Raw genomic sequence first — 26,455 nt, forward strand, 5'->3', positions numbered from 1 at the left:
AAAATTAAGGCCAGCGCTGGGAATCGAACCCAGGTTCTCGGCATTCCGTGCCGCGTGATTACTGCTACACCGGACACGCTGGAAATACAACGGTAATGAGACACAATTTCTCCTAATGCAGCCACATATCTCAGCCTGTGTTGTTTCTTAAGCAGCGACACTAGCGCGAATGATCATGCTGTAGCCCTCATCGAGAAAAACTTGCAGCACTCCACTGGAACTAACCGCTCACCCGGACAAGAGATATCGTTATTTAAGCAATCAAATTAAGATTGGTATTTTTGGGTTTGTATTCGATATGGGTTTTACGGATGACCGAAAAAAAAAATCTTAAGTTAAGGCTCGTTTAGAGGCCCATGTTCATGTGTTCCGCGGTAAAAAAAGTCGCGGTATAAGTTCTTTCAGAATTCTTTTAACTTACATTCAGCGTCAACGCGTAGATTTACGCCAGACGACAGATTTATAAATCTATTGATACGATTAAGTGGGATATTACTTACTACTAGAGTACCCAAAGGCACTGTGAGCGGTTTTTACACAGGAATTGTACGAAATATTATAATTATAAAATATATAAATTCTTAAATAGTTTGTGAATATTAAAATATTATATAGCTTAAATATTACAAGCTCGAAGTGAAAGTCGTTGATAAAATGGCTGAAGTAGAAAAGGCGTAAGTTAGAATGTTTGACTTAATTACAGTTTTAACCATTCTCAGAAGTATATTTACGAAATAGGTTGTTACTATAAAAGGCACTCTTGATTATGGTTTTGGACGGCCATATATATAGTTATTGAATTATTTATACCTGGGTTTTAAGTTAGTATGCTATTTACAATAATATTTTTCTCGATGTCAAAGTAAGTATAACTTTCCCAAGCCATTTATAAGTTCATATACAAAGCAGCAGGATATCTTGTCTAATTATTTTACTCAGGAACACTTGCAAATAACTCGATCTATATTTAAAATTTCGTTGTAAAAATTAACCTAACTTACATGTAGAAGGATCGTAGGTAACAAAAGTTGTATAGTCGACTAGCATTTGTCTAATAATAATGTACAAAAATAACTCATAACATCTTGCACAGGCACTTTTAGTCTATTTTAATGCGCGTCAAAAATGTCTCGTCATATCAAAACTATGTCACTTATTGGTTAAAACGGTTAGCACTTAGGTATGTGGTCCAGTATATGATGGCGAAAAGGACGAAGCACAAGGGGAAGACCATGAGCGCGATGCGGTCGAGGGCCCATGTTGGGCGCCACAAAACATGATGCCCTTGTACACGTAGGCGCCGAGCCGCGCCATCACGCCTTCCGAACCGTTCCGCTCCAGCGTGTCCATTATTGGAGGGGAATCCTACCAACCATCAAACATTTAACAGATCACCAACAAATTATAATTTCACAAAAATACACAAGCTTTATAGGGCAAAAGTGCCGGTTTTGGCCACCTAAAGCCCGTTTTTGGCCAGTTGACATTTGCCGTCATATATAAACAGTTATATTATTAAAATAATATGTTTAGTGAGTTTTCAAAAGTTTATACTGAAACGAATAAAGTTTATAATGATTTATTACTATACATTTATTTCAAACGTATATTTAAACAATAAATGTCCATAAACGGTACAGTGGCCACAAACGGTACTTCTGCCCTACACTTTTAATAAGACTTAGCCTCCCTCCGCGAGCCTAAAATACCGTTACACATCGAGTAGGCCTAACATGCGCTGAAAGCTGTGCACACAATAAAATATACAGTTTGATTAAATCTGAAATTAAGTTCTACGTATCTAAGCGAGCTTCAAAGGACGTAGGTATAAGCGTCTTGCACAATATATAGGTACTTACAGCAGAGCGTCAACACAAGAGTAACAGGAGCAAAGGAAAGTCGTTGGAAGAGTTGTCGGAAATTTAGCCTAGTCTTGCGCGTGATGTTGACTTTTATCGTGATCTACCACAAAAAATACGGTTGGTCCACCTAGTCGTGTCCTTCTACAACCATACTGCGTTGAGCTACGGCCACACAGTGCAGCGTGTTTTTTTGATTTGTCTTTACCTTACTACCTGATCTTGATTCAGTTCCAACTTTATTTTTTCTCCAATTCCTTTTTCCGAGAGGGATGACTAGAAATTGGTTACCTAAGTTTAAAACATAATTTAGGCAGATTCCTAAACACACCGAGCAAACGTTAGTGGCACAGATTTGCGTACTCATTCAATATTATTTGCAAAAACATTCTACAGTACTAGTACAGTCTACGCAATAAACTTATTAGGAACCAGGGGTGTAAAGATCGTTTAATATTTACCCTCTGAATGGTCTGGTGCGAGAACTGCTGCTTGAGGCCCTCGTCTTCGACGCTCAGCTGCGGGGAGAAGACCCCGCCTTGAGGGTGCCTGTCACGGGAGTGCAACTCAACCTCTGGAATCGCAAGAAAATAATAATTTATGGCCTGGGATCAACTGCATGCATGTTGCGTCCGGTTTGTTCGGATTGACCTGATTTATAAGGGGGTTTTGAGATCCACTCTCGTCTTATGGCGGATTATGTGAGATAGTGTAGCAGAAAAAGCGAACTATAATGAGGAAATGGAGTGGAAGGCTACTTCGCATGCACTATGTTGTGATAGCATTTGTACCTGTGAATGATTGACGTGGAGAGGTGGTGGAGCAAGCTGCGCGGCGGAGGCTGCGCGACGCAGGTCCTGCCGCCGCTGGCACCAGCTCTTGTCGTAGCGGATGCCGAACAGCACCACGAAGTACTCCAGCAGAGCCAGGAAAACAAAGATCGTGCACGAGATCAGCCAGACCTCGATGCACTTCAATTCCAGAGCGTCTGGCGAATTTGTGCTGTGAAAAAGTTAGAAAAACAATTTTTAATGAATAAAGCTCATTAAAAGTAATATGAAGAATTAATTGAATCAGGCGTTACTTTGCGGAGGTCCATATCAATGAATTAAAAGAATTTCTCTGCTCATTCGCGACCTTATGATAGCTAAGTTTATGCAAGATATGCGTGTTCATGCAGTTCCTAAAAAAGTAGGCTTCTGTTCGGGTGACATACCTGACCGTATCAAACATGGTCACGAGCGACAACAGCGTGGTCACGAGCAGCACCATCCGGCCCGGCACGATCTCCGGGATGACACAGAAGCTGCCCCACGAGATAATGACGAACAGTGACGAAGGCAAGTAGCTCTCCAGGAGGTACCCTCGCAGCTCCCTAGACAAAGTGATCTTCAGCCGCGCCGCCGAATGCTCGCCTAGAGATATAGTAATCATTAAAATATCTTGCTGGAAATTACAAGTGACCCATATCTCTTTCTACAGATTGTTGAAGTGAAACGACTATTGTACAGTACATACTAGTTAATCAAAGTGTTTTGGCTGGTAATACAATTAAGGTGAACCGTTGTGCACTGTGTAGACACTTATACTATATCGCTGCTTAGTTTTACTTCTAATTGTAGTTTTGTCACTTTAAATATACTTCTAAAGCGTTTCTTGCAACTGACATTTAATTACAGGCTACAAACAACTTTTACAAACACAAAATAGCTCTTTACATCTTCAAACTAACACAGGACATCACATTTAATATTATTAATGTTAACGACAACGACACAGATAAACTAACGACTGCCTATAACGTAAATTACTCAGTCTAGTACATGTATTTGAATTTAGTGATTATGTGATCAAATTAGATCAGATATTGGAATTGTGTACTAGAAAACATAATTTACCTATACTCAACAATTCACACACTATAACTAAGTATGAAACATAAATTAGAAGGAAACAGAAAATAAACCGACTACACTTCACCAACACTAAGAACAGAAAAGTATCAAGTAGGGCTACTACAAATTCGAAAATCGAAGTTCGTATCGTACCGTCCCTCTCACTCTCGTATGAAATAATATTAGCGTCAGCGGGGTGGTACGATACGAATTCCGATTTTCGAATTTCGTAGTAGCCCTACAGTTTGCTAGGCGCGGATGACAGGATGGCTAACTAATACGCAAGAAAGGCAATGATTATATTATGTGCCTACCTAGGTATACCAAACATGACTGCATTAGGAGTTTAATCCTCATAGAAACTATTGCCCATAGGAGCGAGGTACATTGAACTTTTGATTCCTGTGCCTTTAGACAAGATACACTACAAGCATTTACGCCAGATGTCGTGAGTGATATTTTATCCCACTCTAGCGGGCAAGCAGGCATACACGTTAAAGAGGGATAAATTTTCGGCCACAACATGTAACGTTTACCTTAATTGACATCTTCTGTAAGGCCTCGATCTGGCATGTAGTGGTGTTTGGTATATAGTTGCAAGTTATAGCTTCATCCGTACCTAGCGGCCTAGCGACATGCCAGCGACAAGCGACAGCGCGTAGCAACATTAGTAGGTAGAGTCAGACCGAGACGAATTACAATTCGGACCGTCCACGTAGCTGAAAGCTTCATTCAATATGTACTTAATTAATGAGAAACGTTTCACAAAGTTGGTACCATGTGAAATCAGTGCTAAGATGGTCAACGTAAAAGCAAATTACGATCAGGATAATTTGTACAAACCACACTCGCGCTCGGTCTGAATATTGGGGTACGTACATGATTAGTGATTTATGAGGCGCAAACTTAAGCGCAAAGCAATAAATATACATTTACCTTCACCATATTGGGCTAAATGATTACTTTTGTCCGTTGTGAAGCTGACTACGTATTTGGGCAGCCGGAACTGGTTTTTCTGGCCGCCGACCAGTCCCCAGCCGATCCATGGCGGCACCTCACGCCACTCGAAACGGACGTCCTCTGCTGTATATTTGTCTGGATGATAAAAAAGGTATTTCAAAACACAAATGCAGAACCGGTACAGATAGTATTTTGTGGTACTTCTTGATATTTAAACAAATAAACTTTGACATACTGCGTAAAATCCACATAGGACATGCATTACACTCAAACTCATTGATTATTTGTATCTGAAGATCATACGATATAGGTAGGGCTTTTGTAATTTTTATTAAAAAGCAATAAAGTAAAATATATAATGATAAATGGTTTTTATTACTTACAGCTACTAAAATCGATGTTGCAGTTTTGCACGTCTAAAGGATACAGGACGAAGTCCATCTGGCATTTTATTGTAATCGTCGCGCTAAAATAAATGAAAAGAATTTTACCAACACACAAATCAAATGTTAAATACACGGCTTGAAACTATTAACCTGTCAGCAGAATTGTATCAGAAACTAAACTTTCAACGTCTAATAAATTCAGTGTAGATGTCAACACCATTAGACACAATAGCAAGTTTTATGTGTCGCTAACATTAAAAGTTAATTTGAAACTTTATTTTCAGCTTTCGTCTGCGATTAAAATTAGAGCGCTACATTTTTTACTGAGGTGTGTAGTCGATAAAGAAATAGCTTTACCGCCTTAACGTTTAATACCAATTGTTAAAGCTAGACATTAAAGGTTATTTAAAATTATCAATGTGACAGTCAGCCTTATTATATTTATTCTGATTTCATAAAAATTGGTAAGCAGTTACTTACTTGACTATACAATATCTGCTCTATCGTTATTCGACTTGTGATTTTTCGACTAGCTACTTAGGTATTATGTACTTTAAGATGTGTCCCTGATGTTACCTATTCTGATCTGCATATAGCTACATATCCTAGACATACGAGTATCCTAATAAATTATGTGTACAAAATATTCAACCTGCACTTTTATAGGTTTTGTCAACTTTAGGGTGCTGTAGCTTCTCTTAAGTACTTTTTAAGGTGTACTGCCTTTTCGGCGAAATATGTTTCGCCAAATTTCACTTATCAACCAACCTTTCGCCAAAGTTTCATTTGGCAAACTAATATTTGGCATAACTTTACTTCGCATTTTTTTATTTCGCAACATTTTTACATTGCAAAATTTTACTTCATCACACATTTATGTGGCAAATAATTATGTAGCAAATGATTGGCTTAGGCAAATAAGAAATTGTCAAATAACATTTGGGCAATTTTTTACATTGCAAAGTTATACTTCAATTTGATTTGTGCGAGCGAGCGAAGCGAGCGAGCAAGACGGTTCGGAACAGAAGCGACTTGGATAGTTTAGGTTCAGAAGGCTAAGGCGGGAGCGCAGCGGAGCGTAGCTCCCGCCTTAGCCTTCGATGTTAGGTTTTTTTTTATAGCAGCCCGGATAAATGACACTAGAAAAGTAGGTTGGATGCCATTCAATAAGTTGCTAAATTAAGGTATGCCAATCAATACATTTGACGAAAACATAAATGACATCTTTAAAAAAATCCAGGTAATAATTTGCATAATAATAATTTATCGAATCATTAGTTGGGAAATGATATCAGTGCGAAACGTTGAGTTGGGAAATAACATTTCGCCTAAATAAAAATATGGGATAAATAGTTTGGGAGTTAATAATTTGCTAAATAATTTTCGCCGATACATTAGTAAACCACTTTTAAAATTTTTTGAAAATCACTAAATCCATCGATGCCTCATACCAATTTAAGATTGTTTTTTTTGGAATCTTTTTGTATTTTTTATTTCAATTCCAATTTTTTTCTTTTACGGTCATCCCGTAAAATCTAAATTGAAAATACAAACTGAAGTACCTATAGATGCACAGAAAAACCAGAAAAATAAGACCAGCACTGGGAATCGAACCCAGGTCCTCGGCATTCCGTGCCGCGTGCTATACCGCTACACCACTGCTGGACAACGGTACAGACACAAATTTGTTTGTTACAAGAGTGCTTTAATAGTTAGATCAAAAGAATATAGAGATCGTCTTGATTAAGTTGTCGATCAACCCAACGGTGTCGGTGTCGGTCGTCTTGATTAAGTTGTCAAGATTTCTCTACGTAACAGAAAATTGTAAAATTTTAATTCTCGAAAATCATCTTCCGAGACCTCTTTGGGGATATCATGCGAGGGTCACCTAGTAATCTATTTAACGATCGTTACGTTACGTCCGGCAAAACCAAAGAAACTACCTAGGTGGTGGCCTAGCGTTTTATCGTGGGTTCAAACCCCGGCTCGCACTTCTGAGTTTTACGAAATTCATGTACGAAATTACACTTGAGATTTACTACGGCGAAGGAAAACATCGTGAGAAAACTTGCACAAACCTATGAAGCAATTCAATGGATTGTGTGAAGATCCCAACGCGCACTGGGCCCGCGTAGGAACTACGGCTCAAGCCCTCTCATTCTGCGAGGAGGGGTGTGCCTAGCAGTGGAACTTATATACGCTGGGATGATGATGATGAAGATGAAAGAAACTTGAAGGAAATAAATAATGGACGAACCCAATACTGACTGAGACGGTGCTATTCGAGTAGAGCCTTAGCGAGGCCATCTCCTGAAGCACGGACTGGATGCGCATAGTCTGGAGCTGCCAGATGTAGAGATCGGGCGTCCAGATCAGCTGGCGGAACTCCCAGGGCAGGTCGATGAACGGCATGCCCACACGCAGCCGCGCGTCCTGCCACGACACTCGCAGGAACACATCGAGGGTTATTTCCTGGAGAAATAAAGGCATAACCGTTTAGCATGGATAATATATGAGTTTAAAGTCGTACCATGGCAAGTCACTTTCGTGCATAGATCTAAGAAGACTAAGGGTCGATTCACACCGAAACGCAACACTGCACGTTTTATAGAGAACGCGTCAAACATTTACACTTTGACGTACTTATTCTCTCAATGATACATGCATGCAGCGTAGCGTCGCTTGTCGGTGTGAAGTAACCCTTTTTAACCAGTGCACATTTCGCCATAAGTATTTATTTATTTATTGATCACCGATGAAAGACCGCATAACCTAAGGGCCTTATCACACTAGCGATTTGCAGGCGAGTTGAAAGCGAAGCGAGTTCGCTCCGTTCGCGCGACGATTGCGCCGCGAACACGCAGCGAGTTTGCTGAAGACGGGCGTCTTATTATTATTGTACGAGAGTCTAAAATCGCTGCGCGCTCGCCTCGTTTTCAACGGCTCTAAGACGCGGGCGCAAGCGATCGCATTCACTACCTATCTCTTTCTACCCTCATCCTACACCGTGCGCTAAATAATACGGCCTTAGGTTGGCTTTCATTGAGGCGGCACGGATTAGACATGTAGAGTCGACTAACCACAGTAGTGCAACTAATGTGCCGCTCATCAGAAACGAAAGTTTATTAGATCGATATATTATGTTCTGAACGCTCGGGAAACTACATTACCGAATGATGTTAAAGATATCGATGTATGTGTATTCTTCGATAAAAATTTGTTCTAACTCACCTCCTTGTTTTCGTCGACTCCTGAAACTCGGTTTACATTAAGTCCTATGTACACGGTTGTATTTTTTCCTGGAAAACGTAAAGCATTTCATTAGAAGGACACTAAAAATATAACGAAAATCGAATAATTTTGAAATGTTCAGGTTTTGTCCAACAGTAGATTGTACAACAAGAGCATAAAACGAGCCATTTTACGCGAGACGTTCATATAGCCACCAGAGCCGGCACGCTCTGCTTTTCACTCCGATGGCGTGGAAATGAATAGAAAAAGTGGAAACAATAATTGTTCACTTACTATGTACCTTTTATTGTTCATGCATTACTATATAATTTTATGAACCATTTTATATATTTTTTATGATCTATTTTGATTGATTTGGTTGATTTTTAGTTTTATATAAATTAAAAATGATTAAAAATATATACAAGCTGTGTGTAGAAACTTCTTTGTTGATGTCTTTCTTTGCTTTCATAACTACTACTTACACTACGCTTATGTTTTTTTTAATAAATAACAAAATGTATGGCATATGAAAAGGATTTATTACCACAAAATCATGTCCAGCGATTAGCGTGGAGGGTCGAGGGGAAAGTGGCTACGTATTGTTTTATATACAGGACAGAATGTTTGTCTATGTCCTATATATAGCATAGGCCCGTGCCGGGATGCGCCAACCGCTTGAGACCAACATTCATCAAGCGAGCATTTGCATAAACCTTATTATTATTGCTGTATTATGAAAGGCTAACTCATCATTGCAGATGTTATAAATAGGTCCTTCATATAGTTAATATTATTAATTCTTTGGTAATAAAGTCAATTTATAAAATGTAAGTTGTGCACTTCCAGATTATTCAATTACCGTAAAATTTAAATGCTGTTTATTCGAAATTAAAAGATTGTTTTCAGTGCAAGTAGGTACAGACCTACGATTATTTTGTCGGTTGAAAATTAGTTAACTTTTACAGACTTTACTTATATTAGGTTCTTTCGAACGAGTTTTGTTCCAAAAATGTTCATTAAGAAGAACAACAGTAGAGTGCCACAATACCCTTAACTAAATAGGTAAACCCCCTAAATAGGTTTTAATATGCTATTAAGTAGTTAAAATGCTGTTACAGCAGCAGTTTGTCATGTACTAAATCGTAACTTTGTAGCTTTAAACGCTATCACGACTGTTAAATCAATACTTAAAGTTCAATTCCGCTAAAATGACTACGTCAGAGTTGGCAGGCAATAGACACCGACATTCATCCGCAGTGTACCTAACTGAAAATATTTAGTATTTATGTCCAGTTTGTAAATGAAATATAGGCCAATATTAAACCTAGCAATTACTATCAAATAGTTTTGCTATCGTTTGTAAAAACTTTCAAAGGTTTTATCCAGCGGCGACGGACAACGTTATATTTGATTTGGTATTAGTTGCGGCAAGCATTGAATTAAGATCATCGATATTACATTTATTAAACTAACAAAATTAAATTATGTTTATTGCGTCGTCTAGTTCGTAGGTTAGGCATAATTGTTAATAAATCACGGGTCTAGCTTAAGTCGGTGCTATTTGGAATTTTGAACCGATTTAATTACCTACCTACTGTTCTTCTTACACATTTAAATTATGAACACGGTTATAATGTAGGTAGGTAGGTAAACTTCTTTACTTTAGAGTTCTTCGTTATAGGTACAGCTAGATGTCATGACTTTACTAATTGAACGCTCCTTTCATCCACTCAAAGGTTGACTGCTAGAGACCCCTTAAAGATATAAAGTTCGCCTTTGTACTTATGTACCTCAAGGTTTGTAAGTAAACATTTGTAAAAAAGAGAATTATTACTTATACATGTACTTTTTGTATGTGATTTTATTGCTGACAATTATACAAACAAGTTTTCTTTTCAACTAAAGTATTTTAACCAACTGAATGCAGTTAAATTGTACTATCAACTCTTAACATGGAATGACTACGTATGCAAAGCAAATAAAATCTTTAATTTAATACCTATTTTTAGACTAGATATTGTCAGATATTACAGCGTTCACCAAACTATGACGGCGTTCCATCCACTTAGGGCCGGATATTATTCAGCAGAAGCCACATGCCGAGGTTTTTAGCCAATCATTCATTAAGGTGGGTTCGTTAGCAAGGCCGACGCCACCTTAATGTCAGCATCCGCTGCTGGCTTTTTTTTAATCATCATACGAACTTACGCCGTTAACCTTCTTGTAGTGCACAAATGAGCCAGATTCTCCGAAACCAACAGTATCACCTTTAAATAAACTGAATCCATTACTTTGCTCACCCGCCCGCGACCTTATGATAGCTACATTTATGCAAGAAATGTGTGTTCATGCATTTCCTCCACCTCCACAGTACCACACTACAAGAATTTACATCAATCACACGAACCCATCTATCACCACCACTAAATTAACTATACTGACCCGTTTCAAACTCAATCAGAGCTCATCTTCACACCCATCTTCACAATCGTTCATCATGCTAGCAGAGAAAACCAAAGGAAGTAAATGTTTCAGTTCATTGATATGGACCTCCGCAGTAACGCCTGATTCAGAACATGACACTATCGGTTAGTCGCTGTAGTTACGCAGTAGATCGTAACGAAAACTGTTAGTATTACGTAGGTACTAATGAAGTTATGAAATGACAAATCTTTTAATTCTATTCACGTCGCGGTCTTATATATGTACTACGATCGATGGTTTCACGTACATTTATTGTTCAAAGTAGTACCTCAATATGATGTTTCTGAGAAATTAGCTTAATTTGACCTAAAAAATAAATTTAACGGAACCAAGAAGGCACGGTATATTGTAATCGTATATATATATATATATATATATATATATATATATATTGTTGAATTTAAACAAATTAAATTGAAATAAATAAGTTGAAAGTTCTGAAACTATAATATTTTTGGATCGCTTAAGTGCAATTTATATGTAGGAACATAAAAGAATAACACTGATAGTACCATTGTTAGTTTGAGAGAATAACACTGATAGTTAGTACCATTGTTAGTTTGAGAGAATAACACTGATAGTTAGTACCATTGTTAGTTTGAGATAGCGTAGTTAATTTTTTTACATAAAATAAAAGTCAGGTAGGTACGTTTTGATCTTTTAATTTAAACTAAGCGACGGGTTTAAATGAGGTATTCATCATCAGATGATATTTTTCCCGAAGGGTTATATATTATATAAATAGGTATATAACATATATAAGCGACGCGCCCCAGCTTCGCGCGGGTGGGGTGTAGCTTTTGGGAAATGGAAACATGAAAAGTGCCTTCGATTAGAGATCTTTTGTTTGAAAATTTCTCGAGCGAAGCCGGGACGCGGGTCGCTAGTTAAGAAAATAAAACTCACCGGGTGGAATGTTTCTGTTATAGTTTGTAGGTATGTCGTAGGCCTGTTGCTCCATGTAGAGGATCTGGCTGAAAAAAAGTTTTACACATTTAAGAACCAAAATACACACAATTACAATACTACAAAGACTGGAAATAATACATGTAAACTACCTAGCTTTTGTTCGAAATTTCTTTCGCGCAAGTAATTTTCGTAATTTTAGTGAAGAAAAACTTTTAGTACCTATGAATATTTATGAACCTCGAGGTCTTTATATTGTTTTTGGTTTACCTGTATACTCATTAATGTACGACTGTATGAGTTCTTAAAATAATAAATAAATAAATAATAAAAACATCGTCGAGATACCCGTGTAATGCCTAACAAGGTAAGTTACAAAAGCTTATAAGATTAACAAATATCGACCGCAATAATTACATAGATTTGTGACGCAAAGAATACAGCAAAAGAAGATAATATGTCTTATGTTTACTAGGTAAACATGATTTAATTGTTGTAATGAGGAAATCTAATCAAGGGTCTTCACGCCCCGTTTTATCATGATGTTTACCGCCGTGGACGTCATATGCCGACAATTGACGTTATAGCTTTGTCATTACCAGTCTAATATATCTAATGTAGGAATAACCCAAATGTTGACAGGTTAATTGACCGTCTTTCACACGTCTTACAGCCACCTGCATTAATATCTGCCACAGCGGAGCGTGCAAAAATATCTGACACGTCCTACTGGCCCTAGAAAATAGGGTCGTATCAGAAATTTATGGATACTTTGTTGTGTCAGATATTGGTGCTGGTGACAGTAACTAGAGTCGGCGAGATAGCTCGATGAAGTTGAAATGGCAATGGGCAAGTGGGCAGGCCAAATAAGAACAAATAATCGGGGGAGAGAGAAGTTCTCGGATGACGAGCTCAAAACCACATCAAAAACCATGAAAATCGGTCCAGCCGTTCTCGAGTTATTAGTGTTCGAACAAAAACGACTTTGTTTTATAATTGTATACATATATTAAGATGATAAATGCAGATGAGTCACAATGTAGCTCAATGGTGCAGTAACCGCTTATTCACTTTGGCTTTGAATAGCTCCAAATTGTAATTATCCGCGAAATAGACGACAGGAGCGAATTCCATTTCTTAGCATTCCGTATTTAAAAAAATAAGCGAAGTGCTTTGTGCGACTAACCAGAATGTAAGGGACAAGATAAGGATGAAGTCGCTCCCCTCGGGTTCTGGCTGTGAAACTGAAATGATGAATCTAAAGTAAAAAAATATGATATTTATTGCGGACATAGAGCACGCACGACTAGGTACTGGATGGAGGGATATATGCCTAGCCTACGTGTGTGCTGTGGCTAATGTCTGCGCCACACACTCGATTAGGGTGAGAAATTAACAAAATCATGGAAAAAAATACATGTAGTTTTGAAAATTAGTACAGTTATACCCTGCGGTATCCAGATGTACATACTAAAAGTCCTCAAAGGTGGGGGCTGTGATAAGGGTGAAGGGGGGGGGGGTTGGGTGGCGGTTTGAAGGTATCATTTTTCAGGATTTAGCTCATATCTCGAATATTCGTTCGAATAGAATTATGATTACTTCAGACAAAAGATTCTACATAAGATTCCCAACAAATTTGGTTATTTTTATTTTTGCTCTACGATTTATACTTAAGGAGCTACGGGTTGTGTAAGTTTTAACAGATTCAAAAAGTAGACGATTTAAAAATATTCGAGATATGAGCAAAAACCTAATAAAAGGGAAACTTCAACCCCCCCTACCCCGTCAGCACACCCCCCACCCTTGAGGACTTTTAGTATGTTCATCTGGATACTGCAGTATAACTGTACCAATTTTCAAAACTACACGAGTTTTTGCCCCTGATTGCCCATAGTCGGCTTTATTTGATCCTATTAGATGACTGGCATGAATTAGTGTCTATGTTTTTCATCATGCTGCACGTATACTACTCGTCATACCCAGAGATTACCCTCGCTCTATCTCTGTCTCTCTTATCATGACTGGCAAGAGATACAGGAAAGAGTTGCGCTAGAGATCTGTGTGTGGCGCAGGAGTATAGAGATCGTGAGTTAGATCGGGGTGGATACGGGTGGGATGGACATCTAGTTTCAGCGGCTTTAGTTTGTTTACCCTTCGTAAACTTTATGAAACATTATGTACTCGTATTAGCTTCTGCCCGTGATTTCGGCCGCGTAAAATAATTAATTTAAGGACATGTCCATTATGAATTTTATTCGAATCGGTCAAGTTAACGTAAAGAAATTAACTCATCAATAATATACAAGCTCAATAAGTCTGGCACATACTAACACCAAAAATATTAAGAGTAATAATTATAATTATTTATATCACCCGGGAAATGACTGATTACCTCGACGCTTATACCATCATGTGAGAATTGTGAAAGTTTAAAATATTAGGTACCTATATTTTAAATTAAGTAGGAGCTCGGAATTGAATACGTGGTAGTATTGTGTGTTTACAGACATTCTAAATTTTAATTATCTTCCTTTTTAAGCTAATTTTGTGCGTAACACACAACACTACATAGTTTATAAAAAAATTGCAATGTCGAGATCTCGATAATTTTTATTATCGACTTAAGTAGATAACTGGACATAAAGTAATAGACATACGGCAAACTTTACAGACTTTACTAAACTAATCTGTATGCAAATTGTTGAAGAATTATAGCATGCAATGCATAATACTTTTATAATAGCTTACGTGGCTGTGTAGTGATTTTACTTAGGTGAAGAATGCGTATGAACAGTAAATATTTGCACTTTTAATCCATCTTAATATCGTTTATCTTTATCTCTACAACTGACATGTAATATTAAATCCAGACATTATTTATCAACACGGAAATGTTTTATAGCAAAGTGAATATAAGCACAGAATAAGTAATAGTCTTGTAATAGTATACAAGTATAGGTTTTGATTTAAATAAATTTCTTCTCAAACTATTTATAAACTTGTGTTATATTTACAGGCGCTCGTTAAGTATACGTTAGCTTAACAATACTTTAATAATTTCCTTCTTCACAGATTTTTTTAAATAAAATATATCGTGATTGACCCCTATGTCATCTGATGAAAAGTGCAGATGAGGCAATAAGTTAAGTTTTGCATTGAGTAATTCATACTAATACTCGTATTATAAATGCGAAAGTGTGTTTGTATGTTTGTCCGTCTTCCACGTTGAAACGGAGCGACGGATCGACGTGATTTTTGGCATAGAGATAGTTTATGGGCCAGAAAGTGACATAGGCTACTTTTTATCCCGGAAAAATGCACAGTTCCCGAGGGAATGGCGCGCGATAACCGAATTTCACGCGGGCGAAGCCGCGGGCAAGTGTGCGCATTTTTTCACATAACATTTTAAGTCCTATTATCGGAAGTCCGAAAATCTTTCTCATACCATTTTACATCATAACGATCACTCTTTCTTCATATTTTTTTTAATACTAACGATCGAAACTCATAATCATCAGAATTCATAATATCCCTAATCATACTAATATTGGTTTTCATATATTTTATAATGATTTAAACTCCTAATATTTCTAATTCATAACGCCAATATTCATAACTTTATTAATACTAATATTGGTTTTCATATATTGCTTAATCATAAGTGTTATTTATCCGCATTATTGACGCGCAGATGATGTATTTCAGGAAGGACTCCGTTAGGTACGACGACGAGCGAAGCGAAGAGTAGTGTTAGGTAGAACTGTGACCTTACATCGCGCGAGCCGAGTGAGCGAAGCGAGCGTGCCGCGGGCCGCGGCAGCGGCCGGCGAAGCGCTAGCACCGAACATAATTTTCAACTAATAATACTAATATAATATAAATAATTAACGATATAAGTAAATCTAGTTTTTTGAATAGGTGTTACGGTTATGAAAAACAATATTATGAGTTTAAATGTTTTCTTATTAATTCCATTATTAAATTAAATTAAATTATGATATTCGTCTGTTATGAAGGAAAATTTTCTGAAAAACAACATTATGAGTTGAGATGTGTTCTTAGTAATGACATTGGGAGTAAAAAATATAAACACTGTCTGTTATGAGTTTCGATGTTAGTAATAAAATTTATGAACAAAAAAAGTAAGAGGAAAAAAATTATGAAGAGTGATTACTCTTCTACTATTTTCAATGGGTAGTAAAATAAAAAATAGGAATAAGTATTTTATGAGAGTCAATATGGACCCCGCGGGCAAAAGCCATTGCTGATATACGTTGGACAGTCTTTAGAACGTAACCTACACAGCCTCGGCAAATTGTTGCAGTATCTATCATCCCTGCAGAGAAAATTTTGCAAGAATGCCTGTTAAATACTAACTACTTTGTAAAAATATGTACCACAGACTCTCATTCCGACGCTATAAAGCCGTAGGAACATATTTTTGAGTGGTTCGATTAGATACTTATTTTTGCACTTGACTGTACAGTAGGTACACCAACATAGTGTATACCAACGTTTACGAGTACCTACCTACTTATTTTTTCACAAGCATTTACTTAGTTACGTAACAAGTGATGCATAAGAAGATTCCAGTAATACAATTATAGGAAGGCGGTTATTCGACTCGGTGTTTATCAGGATTAGGGAGGCTAAGCTCTATTTACCCATTTTTCTATGTATAACCTATACCATAAATGCTGAAATGTAAGATCTTACTGTTAAAGGAACCATTGTTTCGGTAGTTGTCTATCTATACTCAGCGGCGCAAAGTTTGGCCCACCCTTCATACAAAATTACCGATTCTGCATACATTTGAGGGACAGTTTTTTTGCTGCTCAGTATATTTCAAGCCCAGTGAGTGAACGTGACCGTGAAACGAGAGGTTTCCGGGTTTTAATCCTGTTAAGGGTATGTAAACATTTATATTTACATTTGTATGTATGTTTGTATTTTTAATATACTCACTTACTTTTTTATTAAATATTCTATCTGTAACCCTTGCCCTCTGCTGGATACCCCAAACAGCATTGCGAGGCTATAGACGGCATTTTTTTTCTACAAGGCGAAAAGGGCGATGGCCTTGTTTCGGATATTCACTTAGAAGTTATAACGTACTCACAATAAAAGTCTGTTGAATTATGGCGGAGCACTAAAAAATAAATTTCACTAATACTTCGTACAAATAAACGTGAACGTTTGTGAGAATAGATGTATTAATATCGGTGTGACTCTTTTACGGTAATTTATTATACATATACGTAAGTGACGTACAATAATAGTATATTACTGCAGAGGGCGGAAAAAGTCATTTCGTGGATGAGTATGGTTTAGGTACGTTCGGCCGGCGCACCCAACCATTGGGTGCACGGCAGTGGGTTGCCGCTTAGCTCGCATGCTGGACGCGTCGCGCGTGATTTGTGTAGGTACCTACCAACTTATTTTTTTTGCAAACTATGACTTCGAAATTGTTTATGGCTGTATAAATAAAAAGAAGATAAAAGAATCGGAATTATCATTTTTCAACCTTCCGAAAGATAGGTATTGAAACGTAAGAAAGCCATTTTGTTGCATTTAATTTAAACCATCATATAGTTAAATACTCTGTTAGAGTAGTAGGTGCATAATAAGAAAAAGATTGTTAGGTATTACAAGGATTTTAGGGCGTCTAAAGGAATATAGTTTTGCTACAGGTAGGTACTTATTTAGTAAATTTTCGTAGTTTATAATCAAAGTCGATTCCTTATTGATTGAATACCGTTTAATTCACCTAAAAGTAAGTTTGCTCAAATGTTTGTTTATAAGTCAGTAGGTACTTTGTCAAGCCAATATAAAACAAACTAAACAAAAATATCACTAAAGATTGACCAAAGAGGTACCTACTACCAAATGGTTGCTGTTGCTGATAAAATATTGTTGTTTTGTAGCTTTAGCCATTAAAGTTTATTTACTTATTTATTAAAGGTAGCTTATTGAATTTATATTAGTACCCATTAGTGCGCCAAACCGGTTTCGAGTCAACGGTGCCCAACGGAATATGAACGCTCGTGTAACATGATAAGTTTCAATTTCGAGTGCAAGTCGTAAGAGTAGGCAACAATTTATACCTAAACTTGACTTTTGTTCGAGAGAGTCCCTTCTGTACGGTAGTACTATTAGTTATTCTGTGATACTGTTTTTCTCCAAATATGTGAGGAAATAAAACGAAAACTATATTTATTCAACACAATATGTTTATATAACAATCTACCTACAATCTAAACAAAATTAACACTTTCATAGTAATAAAAATAAACCTTACTGATAAAAGATGCTACTCTACGAGTTAGGAGTTTGTGGTGTGCCCATTAGGATATTTTCGTCACTACTTGTAATTTACGTTCCGGCCTCAATTTTAATATTAAAGATTTGGGTCCGAATCGTATATTTGGTTCCACATACAATATAGTAATGAACTAAAATAATTTCCTTGCTCACCCGCGACCTTACAATAGCTAAGCTTATGCAAAATATGCGTGTTCATGCAGTTCCTCCACCTCCACACTGTAAGAACACACACAAATCACACCAACCCATCTATCACCACCACCACACTACACTGACGCGTTTCGAACTCAAACAGAGCTCATCTTCAGAGTGACACAACCGTACACCATGCTACCAGTTGTTAGACTAACGAACCACAACCACCTTTTTAACTTGTCACTGTAACTCCCCAAGTACCCACATACGTTTTATGAAACAAAACAAAACTACCCACAAATTATTAATACATTTTTTAACCGTCCTTCAAAACTACCTTGATTTTTATTTATTTACTGTCAAGGGATGTTTTATTAACTACCATTGCTGAAATTAGATCCAAGCCGTAGCAAGGGAGATGAAACTAAATTTACCTGCTCATTAATAATAGACCCCATACTGTTGTATCTAATTATCTCCATGCATTCTAAAACATCGAGACGAAACCCCTTGCCACAATAATCGGACTCAGATTCGTATGAAGTGTTACATTAACTAACGGTCTCTGAGCTTATCCGCGGACAGACAGGCAGACAGACAGACGGACAGACATGGCGAAACTATAAGGGTTCCTAGTTCGGTACAGAACCCTAAAAAGGTTTCCCGGATCGGTAAATGATATTCTGCCAATTGCAATGAAACAAAAACTCTTTACATCTCATTGTTACAGGTTGTGATCAAATCACTCACAAGGCCAGAGGCCTTATAGTGTAATAACTTGGAATCACAATCGTTTTCACCGCTTCATTTTTTCAAAGTGGTATAAGACGAGAGTAGAAAGAGATGGCAAAAGCGATCGCGGGTGTCAGCGTGTTAGACAATACGGCCTCAGGTGTGATTTATGCGAATCATCGCTCATACCAATGCTATGAATGCGTTCAAAATGATTTCTGTAGGTACTTTGTCAATATCCACAGTTTTTTGTACATACATACGTATGCCTATTGTAACTTATGAATTAATTATTAAGCCGTACCTCTTGACTTAGTTATGGGGTAATGAAAAATTGCATGCTCAAAGCGCACACGAAGGTTACGTTATACTAACGTGTCATAATGAAGGATGACGGAAGTTATTTTATTATTTTTATCGTTGTAGGTCATCTGTTGAACTTAAAGAAACTTCACGACTACTACAGTGAGGACTTTTATGCTAGGAGCTTCAAAAATAACACATTACACAATACATTAATGGTTTTTTTTCACATAAAATACGCTTTCGACTTAACCATGTAGACTATAAATGTAGTGATTAATTCTTGTCATTGTATTTTGTCGGAAAAGTTCGTTATCTTACTTTCTCAACTAGCTTACTGAATGAACTGAAACAGTTACTTTGCTAACCCGCAACGCAAAGCGGGTGAGCAAAGTAATTATTTCAGTTCATAGATATGGACCTATGCAAAGTAATGCCTGATTCAATAATTTAGTTAGCTTACTGAAGTTTACTGAAGCTTATTGAGATAACAAGATAAATAGGTACGAAGATGTACGATAAAACACGATGGAGAAACATTCACTAGATCTGCAGGGCTACTACGAAATTCGGAAATCGGAGTTCGCGTCGTTCAGTCCCTCTGACACTTATACTATTTAATACGAGAGCGAGAGGAACGGTACGATATGAACTTCGATTTTCCAGCCGTTATCCAGCATCTACGTATCATAGCGATTAATTCATCATCATCAACAGCATATCAGCCGTAGGACATCCACTGTTGGACATATGCGATAAATAACTTAAAACCGCAGACACCCCAAAAATACATTTTCATTTTAAGTAAATTGATTGAATTTATTTTTGAATATCTTTATTATTTTAAAACATATTGGTGTGTTTTGCTAACACAGTAATTCTACTTCATTTCAAACTCTATATTCATGATTTGTATAATATTTGCCAGTTGCGCTTTAAAAGGAAATCATGCAGTGACAGTAAACCGGCGAGTATTAAATTATCAAAATCATATGCAATCTCGCTAAAATATTTAATTGGCGCCTGTTGCAGTCGTAACTTTTAGACGGGGCACATTAAAAAAGGGATATAAAAACACAACCTAATTTAAAACATAGTGTAATCGATTCTACTCCCGATTCTTAGCAAACTACTTTCTGGTTTTTAGTTATTTAATTAACACCTTGTATATACATTTTTGTACTGATTTGTGGTGTGCAATAAAGAAAATATGTATTGTATTGCATACCTATTTAAATATTTAACTGAAAGTGTACGTTACCGTTATGTTACCGGCTACGTTAGGTACGTTAACTAAATCACAAATCATTTCAATCACGTTTTTCGAGTGTAGCAGGAAATGTTGTCGCAATATCGTGACTAATTAAATTATGTAACAAACAAACTATAAGGGTGCTTTTGATAGCGAAAACGTTTTTATAAGACGGCAACATGGAATTTCGTGATTAGGTGCTTAAATAAGATTTTGTAGTTCTAAAAAAATATTGGAACACTTCGCAAATATCGCAATGCTGCGAAAAGTTAAAGTTACCATTTGAACAATTGACACCAGAAAAGATTACATTAGTTAGATTAATAAATTTTCAGAATTCTTATAAATTTGTACAATATAAAGACAAGTTATTGATCAGCACATAATAGCACTACCTACTGAGAACAGATTCACGCAGGAAATTTTCAAAATAAGCTACTTATACATAGGTATCCCACTTCAGAGTTATTTCTTCCAGGCAATCTTTACAACAGAAAGAAAAAAGGGATAGTAGATTATAGAAGGTGGCGCAATACACAGCATATAAATATGTGTAAAAAATATCCATACATATGTATACCTACTCTACTTACACATACCCACAACATACAAGAGTCGATTGTTTAACAAGGGACTAAAACAAGGCAAGAATAAAACAACCATAGTGACACTCGAACTAAACCTCTCGGTGTTGCTCCTTCCACATACACCGTAATTGGTTGTTAAGGGGTTTCCAAAGTAAATAAAAAAATATACTTTGGACTCTAGATATTAATAAGGAGCTTTAGTCCCAATATGCAGAGACTAAGGTAACATGTCTTGAACATGAGTATTATTGCTAGCTTTTTGATACGCAAGCACACCTTAAAATCATCAGGAAGCAGTTCCACAACCGTAGGGTGGACAGTAAGAATATCCATACTTAGAATTAAAAGTTGTAAAGGAAAAAGTTCATCAAGAGACGTGGAAAGACAAAGGTAACATAGGTACAAAAGCTAAAGGTATCATAACATATAAACATCATAGTAAGAAAGCATGAGATTCCGTCGTTCGGATGTGATCATTACTGCAAATGCTCATTACTGCCGGAAGGAACCAGCACGCAACTTGGTAACTCAACCACAATAATTTTAGATGGATTTTTGTTGCACGCACGGTTATACGAATAAACAAAGAAATTCAAATAAAATTTTCGTAAAAGCTCATGTTTGTGTTGGGAGGACTGCTGTATTGTCGAACTCTTCGAGCGAGTACGCTTAGTTTTGTTTAAAGCGCTGTGAATGAAGCGGTAAATTAAATGTCACCAATAAAAATACAAACATTGGAACATAGAACCTCCTCCTTTTTTGAAGTCGGTTAAAAAGAAATACAAACGCTTCCTAATCGATGCCATACGCTATTTAATTATTTTTTATTTATTTTACAAATACTCAATAGTTTGTCAGTGTGTTTTATCGAACGGAAAAATATTTTTTAAGCTACCTTGACAGAGTTATAAAGGTTTTGAATTCGATAATTGATAGAGAAAGAAATACTAGCATGTGACGTCATACGCAAGTAGGGCTAGTAAATTCACAGAGAAAAGCGTTTTTCAAAAATCACTAAATTCAATTTGAAATGAAATGAATAAAATTTATTACGAAACAACAACAAAAAACAGATTACAACGTTCTTAAATCTAAAAATTATATATTTTTTTGCTAAACATTGGCAGTTTATTTATATTTTCATTTATAATAATTAATAAATATGATATAGAAAATTCAGGAGGATCCAAATACCGTATTACAGAGTAAGCTTTTGCTTCAGGTTTATAGGCTTGTTCTTCTAGATTACTAACTACCGTAACTACGTAGGTATTACGAATCTACGGTATTTTAACACCTTGTTTCCGGTACATAACTATTTTACATAACCAGCACTGGAGAGGGCCAAATATTTTTAGGCATGAGAAAATTAGGTACGACGACGAGCGAAGCGAGGAGGAGTTTTAGATACAATTGCGACCACAAAAGGTACGAGCCGAGCGAGCGAAGCGAGCGCACCGCTGCAGCGGCCGCCGAAGCACCAGGACCTAATTAATAGAAATGATATGGCCCTTAGCGGTGCTGGTTATGTAAGGTGGTTATGTACCTACGCGGAACAAGGAATTTTTACACGGTTGAAAACATTGCATAATGTTACCTCAGTAACAACTTAGATTAAAGAGAAACAAAAGCGCTAAAGAATGTGTGTGTAATTAGGACCTCTAAAAAACTTTAACTACAGAAAGTACCGAACCAACCAGAGCATTGTTACAGCTTGCAATATAAACGGACGGCATAGACGGTGTTAATTGCTTTTAGTTGGCTCGTTGGACCGACATTTATGTTTCTTGTAAACGTTACGTCTCTATTATTCTATTTTAATTTACCACCCTCGTAAACACATACGACTCTTAGCAAAACTTTGTTTAAAATCCACGATAAATGAACAAAATGTAGCCGCGCTCGTCTCCAAAATTTTCACGTATGTATTATGACAGAATCAGATGCTTATAATAAAGACCTCAGTAGTTATTGAATGCAAAAATAATACGTTAAATTAGTTTTGTTAAAAAATAAAATAATTATTTCAAACTTTTTACTGACTGTACTTTTTGCATTGCCAGCCAACCTACATTATCTATACTTACCAAATTTCAAGTCATTTCGACCACTAGAAGTAGGTACCTAAAAATAAACTAGTAGGTACTTTTTGAAACAAAATTTACGAACGAAATTGAATAAAAGCTTGTAAAAGCAAGATAGCCGGAAAAAATACTGTCCTTGAAAATATTCCACTTAGGACTCCCCTTAAGTTACCAAAGCATTTGAAATCTGTTTCCGTTTGAATTGAAATTAGGACGAATAGAGCTTTCATGACAACGCACTTTACCAACATCTTTTCTTGCCATTCATAACGGGGCGACGATACACACTAATATTAAAATTATTTTTCTAAAACCTACGCCAAAAAAAACTGCAAATACTGTTTCTTATGATCAAATTTTGGCAGAGAAGAAAATTCGTGTTACTCGTCGCACGCTTTGTGGATTAAAATTAGGGTAAAATGAAATCGAAAATACCAGAAAGATAAAATGTATGCATATATTACTGTTGTAAAAAAAAGCGAAAAGGTCATCTTTTGCTTACCTTGTACTTTTTCCCTATGCACCTTTGTTGTTATCTGTATTGCTTACTAATGTAGTGGTGTAAAAAAAGTCATTGTATTGTAATTTATTTTATTTATATGTATGTAAACTCCTTTTTGTACGAAAATGAAGAAATAAACACAATCAACAAACAAATAATATAAAATAGTTATTTGTGCAACAAGAGAGCAAAGTCGTTTTTAGCTGCGAGTGTTAATTTTGAATCCCGAGTAAGTTAAGAAGTAGTTCTAGGTTAGACTCCTGAGATCAGCGAGGGACTCAAATACACGAGATGCAAAAAAACTTTGGTCTCGTGTGACACATACAACTTTTCACCTCAGCAGCGAGAACATAAGGTTAGAGTGAAACCACATATTACAAAACAAACAACATAATTTTATTTTAAATAATACGATTTTTAAGAAACAGATAATAATCACATTTAAAACCATTACTCAAATATGATACGTATACTTAGTCGCCATAACACTTTTAAAAAGTCACCAAAAAGTTGAAAATGCCAGACAATGATCAAAAGTCTCCGGCAAGTAGAGAAGTTTTGAATTCGGAGCGAAAAAGTGTCCAGTAGGTACGGTGCATTGTAATGTGAACTCAGAATATGAATGTCATATTTTTTAATACTGCAAAAAGCCTCATCTTTGGGTAATTTCATTAAAAAGATTGAACAATAAACGTTTACTTTATTATACATGTTATTAAATATGATTTTATTACGATTTCTATTAAATAAATATAAACAGATAAGTTGCAAATTCATTCAATTTGACAAATACTTATTCCAACTCTAAGAGGTAGGCAGTATACGGAAAGCTTCTATTACAAAAAAAAACAATAGCAGCGGCTTTCGTGCAACGAGGTTGCGTACTTTATTAAAAAAGCGGGAAAGTGAGCAAAATGCGACTTTGCTCACTGATTTTTAATAGCAAAACCTGCCTGTTTGGGCAGCTGAGGTGAAAAGGTGAATTTTCCCTTTAAGGGATCTCTTCCAGTTCACCTTTGAGTAGATGAGAGAAGCATTTAATAAGGGGCCGACAAAGAGTGAGTTTAAAAGCCGGAAATAGATAAAGCAATACGATACTTTAAATAATATACATAAACTACATAAACTGATAAAAATTAAATCTATGAAAACCTACCAATGGAATCCAAAAAGTGATTCCACTATCTCAAAATTGTAAAATACAGAGACGTAAAGTCGTACAAGAGTAAAATAAATTAGGTTAACTATTAAATTACATCGTTATGAACCCTATTCTAAAATTACGTTTACTTGTAAATACAAATATTCGAGATAGAGGTAGAGTAGAGACAAATTTTGATATAGATTTTTTCGGATTTGGAACACAAACAACACACAAACACAAAAGACAATAACTAAATGCTTAATGAAGTTTGAATATTTTTTTTGCGATAAGTGCTTCCGCTATAGTGATCGTAGGAGTGTGACGGATGACACTTGACCCAAGTGGTCAAACATTTAAATGTTGATCCGGAAATAAAGAGTACATCATTAATAGAAACAGTTGAAATTTCCTTAAGCGATCAACTGCCGCCCATTGTCTAGTCCCCGAGTGTCCCCAAGCCGTTTGGCTCAGCGCCAGGCTGTCTGCGTGCGCGCCGGTCCCCCGCCAGTGGAATTGCTCTAACAAGCCGCCTGACTTATACTATGTCAGACGCCCGACGAGAGGAAACGAATCACATTGCTACTATACATATCTCTCTCTAATCAGTAGCTATTTATTTATATCAAGGATTTCGAAACGGCTCAGGGCGAACAATTGATCTAGCTTGGTTCTATCTCTGGGTAAACGCGTGTTTTCGAATTGTAATGCTTTTTTTGTGCATATTTCTACGCGCAATACTTATTACTATTATGGTGCTAGATAGTATGTCAATATTTATTATTATTATGATGCTGGCATTATATTGTGGCTCTGTCATTCATAAGCGTAGTTTTAAAGCTTACCTACTTAAAAAAATATTTTCTCCAAAAAACAAACTACTGCCAAGTTTACAATTTTATCGTGCGAATACCTATTTCTGATAAATTTTATTTGATAATACTAATCGGTTTTTACAAGATCTACAAGGTATCAAAATAGATCCGGAATATTTCATCTACTGTTTGGTCTAGAGGTTGAAATAAATAACACTTTAATGGAAACCTTGATTCAAAACTTTTTAGCAAAAATGGAACCGACTACAAAACCTTGAAAAGAGCCAGCAGGAGTGGAACTATAGTCGTCTATCTCACCTATATACTATATCATCATGTCAGCCGAAAAACGTCCACTAAATATTGGGCTTCAATCACTCCTGCTGGCTCGTGCTGAGGCACCGACTTCAAAGTAGTAGAAAATTATTTTCAAGGTTTTTGCAGTCGGTTCCATTTTTTGTTAAACATTTTTTTTAATGTTTTGTGATTTGTAGCCAAAGTGCATCTCACAACGATTCCATTAAGCTCAAACACGGCATAGTTTTTTATTTAGTTTTATTTATTAATATAAGAAAAAATACAATTAATCATTTATATTATTTTAAAGTTATATTTTTTTATAACAGAGTACCGGTACCTACGGTCTTCTTTATCAGATCCAGTTCACCAAATGATACTTTCTGGTAAGTACTTAGCTTGGTGTTAAAATGACAAAATAGCTATAGGTGTGGTGTGCTTTTAAAATTTGAGGGTTGCCCTCGATTTCTCTAATATCCCATCATCAGATCCTAACTTAGTGACAGTGGGACCATCTTGGAAGTATGTCTTTTAAAACAAAAAAAGAATTTTGAAATTC

At 36.3% G+C, this 26,455-nt stretch overlaps 1 protein-coding gene across 1 annotated transcript in view; it reads right to left on the bottom strand.

Moving 5' to 3' along the window:
- Positions 1-1,093: 1,093 nt before the first annotated feature.
- LOC141428035 (glycine receptor subunit alpha-2-like) overlaps positions 1,094-26,455 on the bottom strand; it is a 32,980-nt gene continuing 7,618 nt past the window's right edge. Inside the window, 11 exon segments of the mRNA XM_074087725.1 lie at positions 1,094-1,254; positions 1,257-1,365; positions 2,321-2,406; positions 2,409-2,433; positions 2,651-2,861; positions 3,076-3,274; positions 4,691-4,849; positions 5,098-5,180; positions 7,358-7,572; positions 8,332-8,399; positions 11,725-11,792. Coding sequence (XP_073943826.1) covers positions 1,154-1,254; positions 1,257-1,365; positions 2,321-2,406; positions 2,409-2,433; positions 2,651-2,861; positions 3,076-3,274; positions 4,691-4,849; positions 5,098-5,180; positions 7,358-7,572; positions 8,332-8,399; positions 11,725-11,792 — 1,324 coding nt within the window. The 3' untranslated portion in view covers positions 1,094-1,153.

Source organism: Choristoneura fumiferana, chromosome 5, assembly GCF_025370935.1.
Source record: "Choristoneura fumiferana chromosome 5, NRCan_CFum_1, whole genome shotgun sequence".
Classification (NCBI taxonomy): Eukaryota; Metazoa; Arthropoda; class Insecta; order Lepidoptera; family Tortricidae; genus Choristoneura; species Choristoneura fumiferana.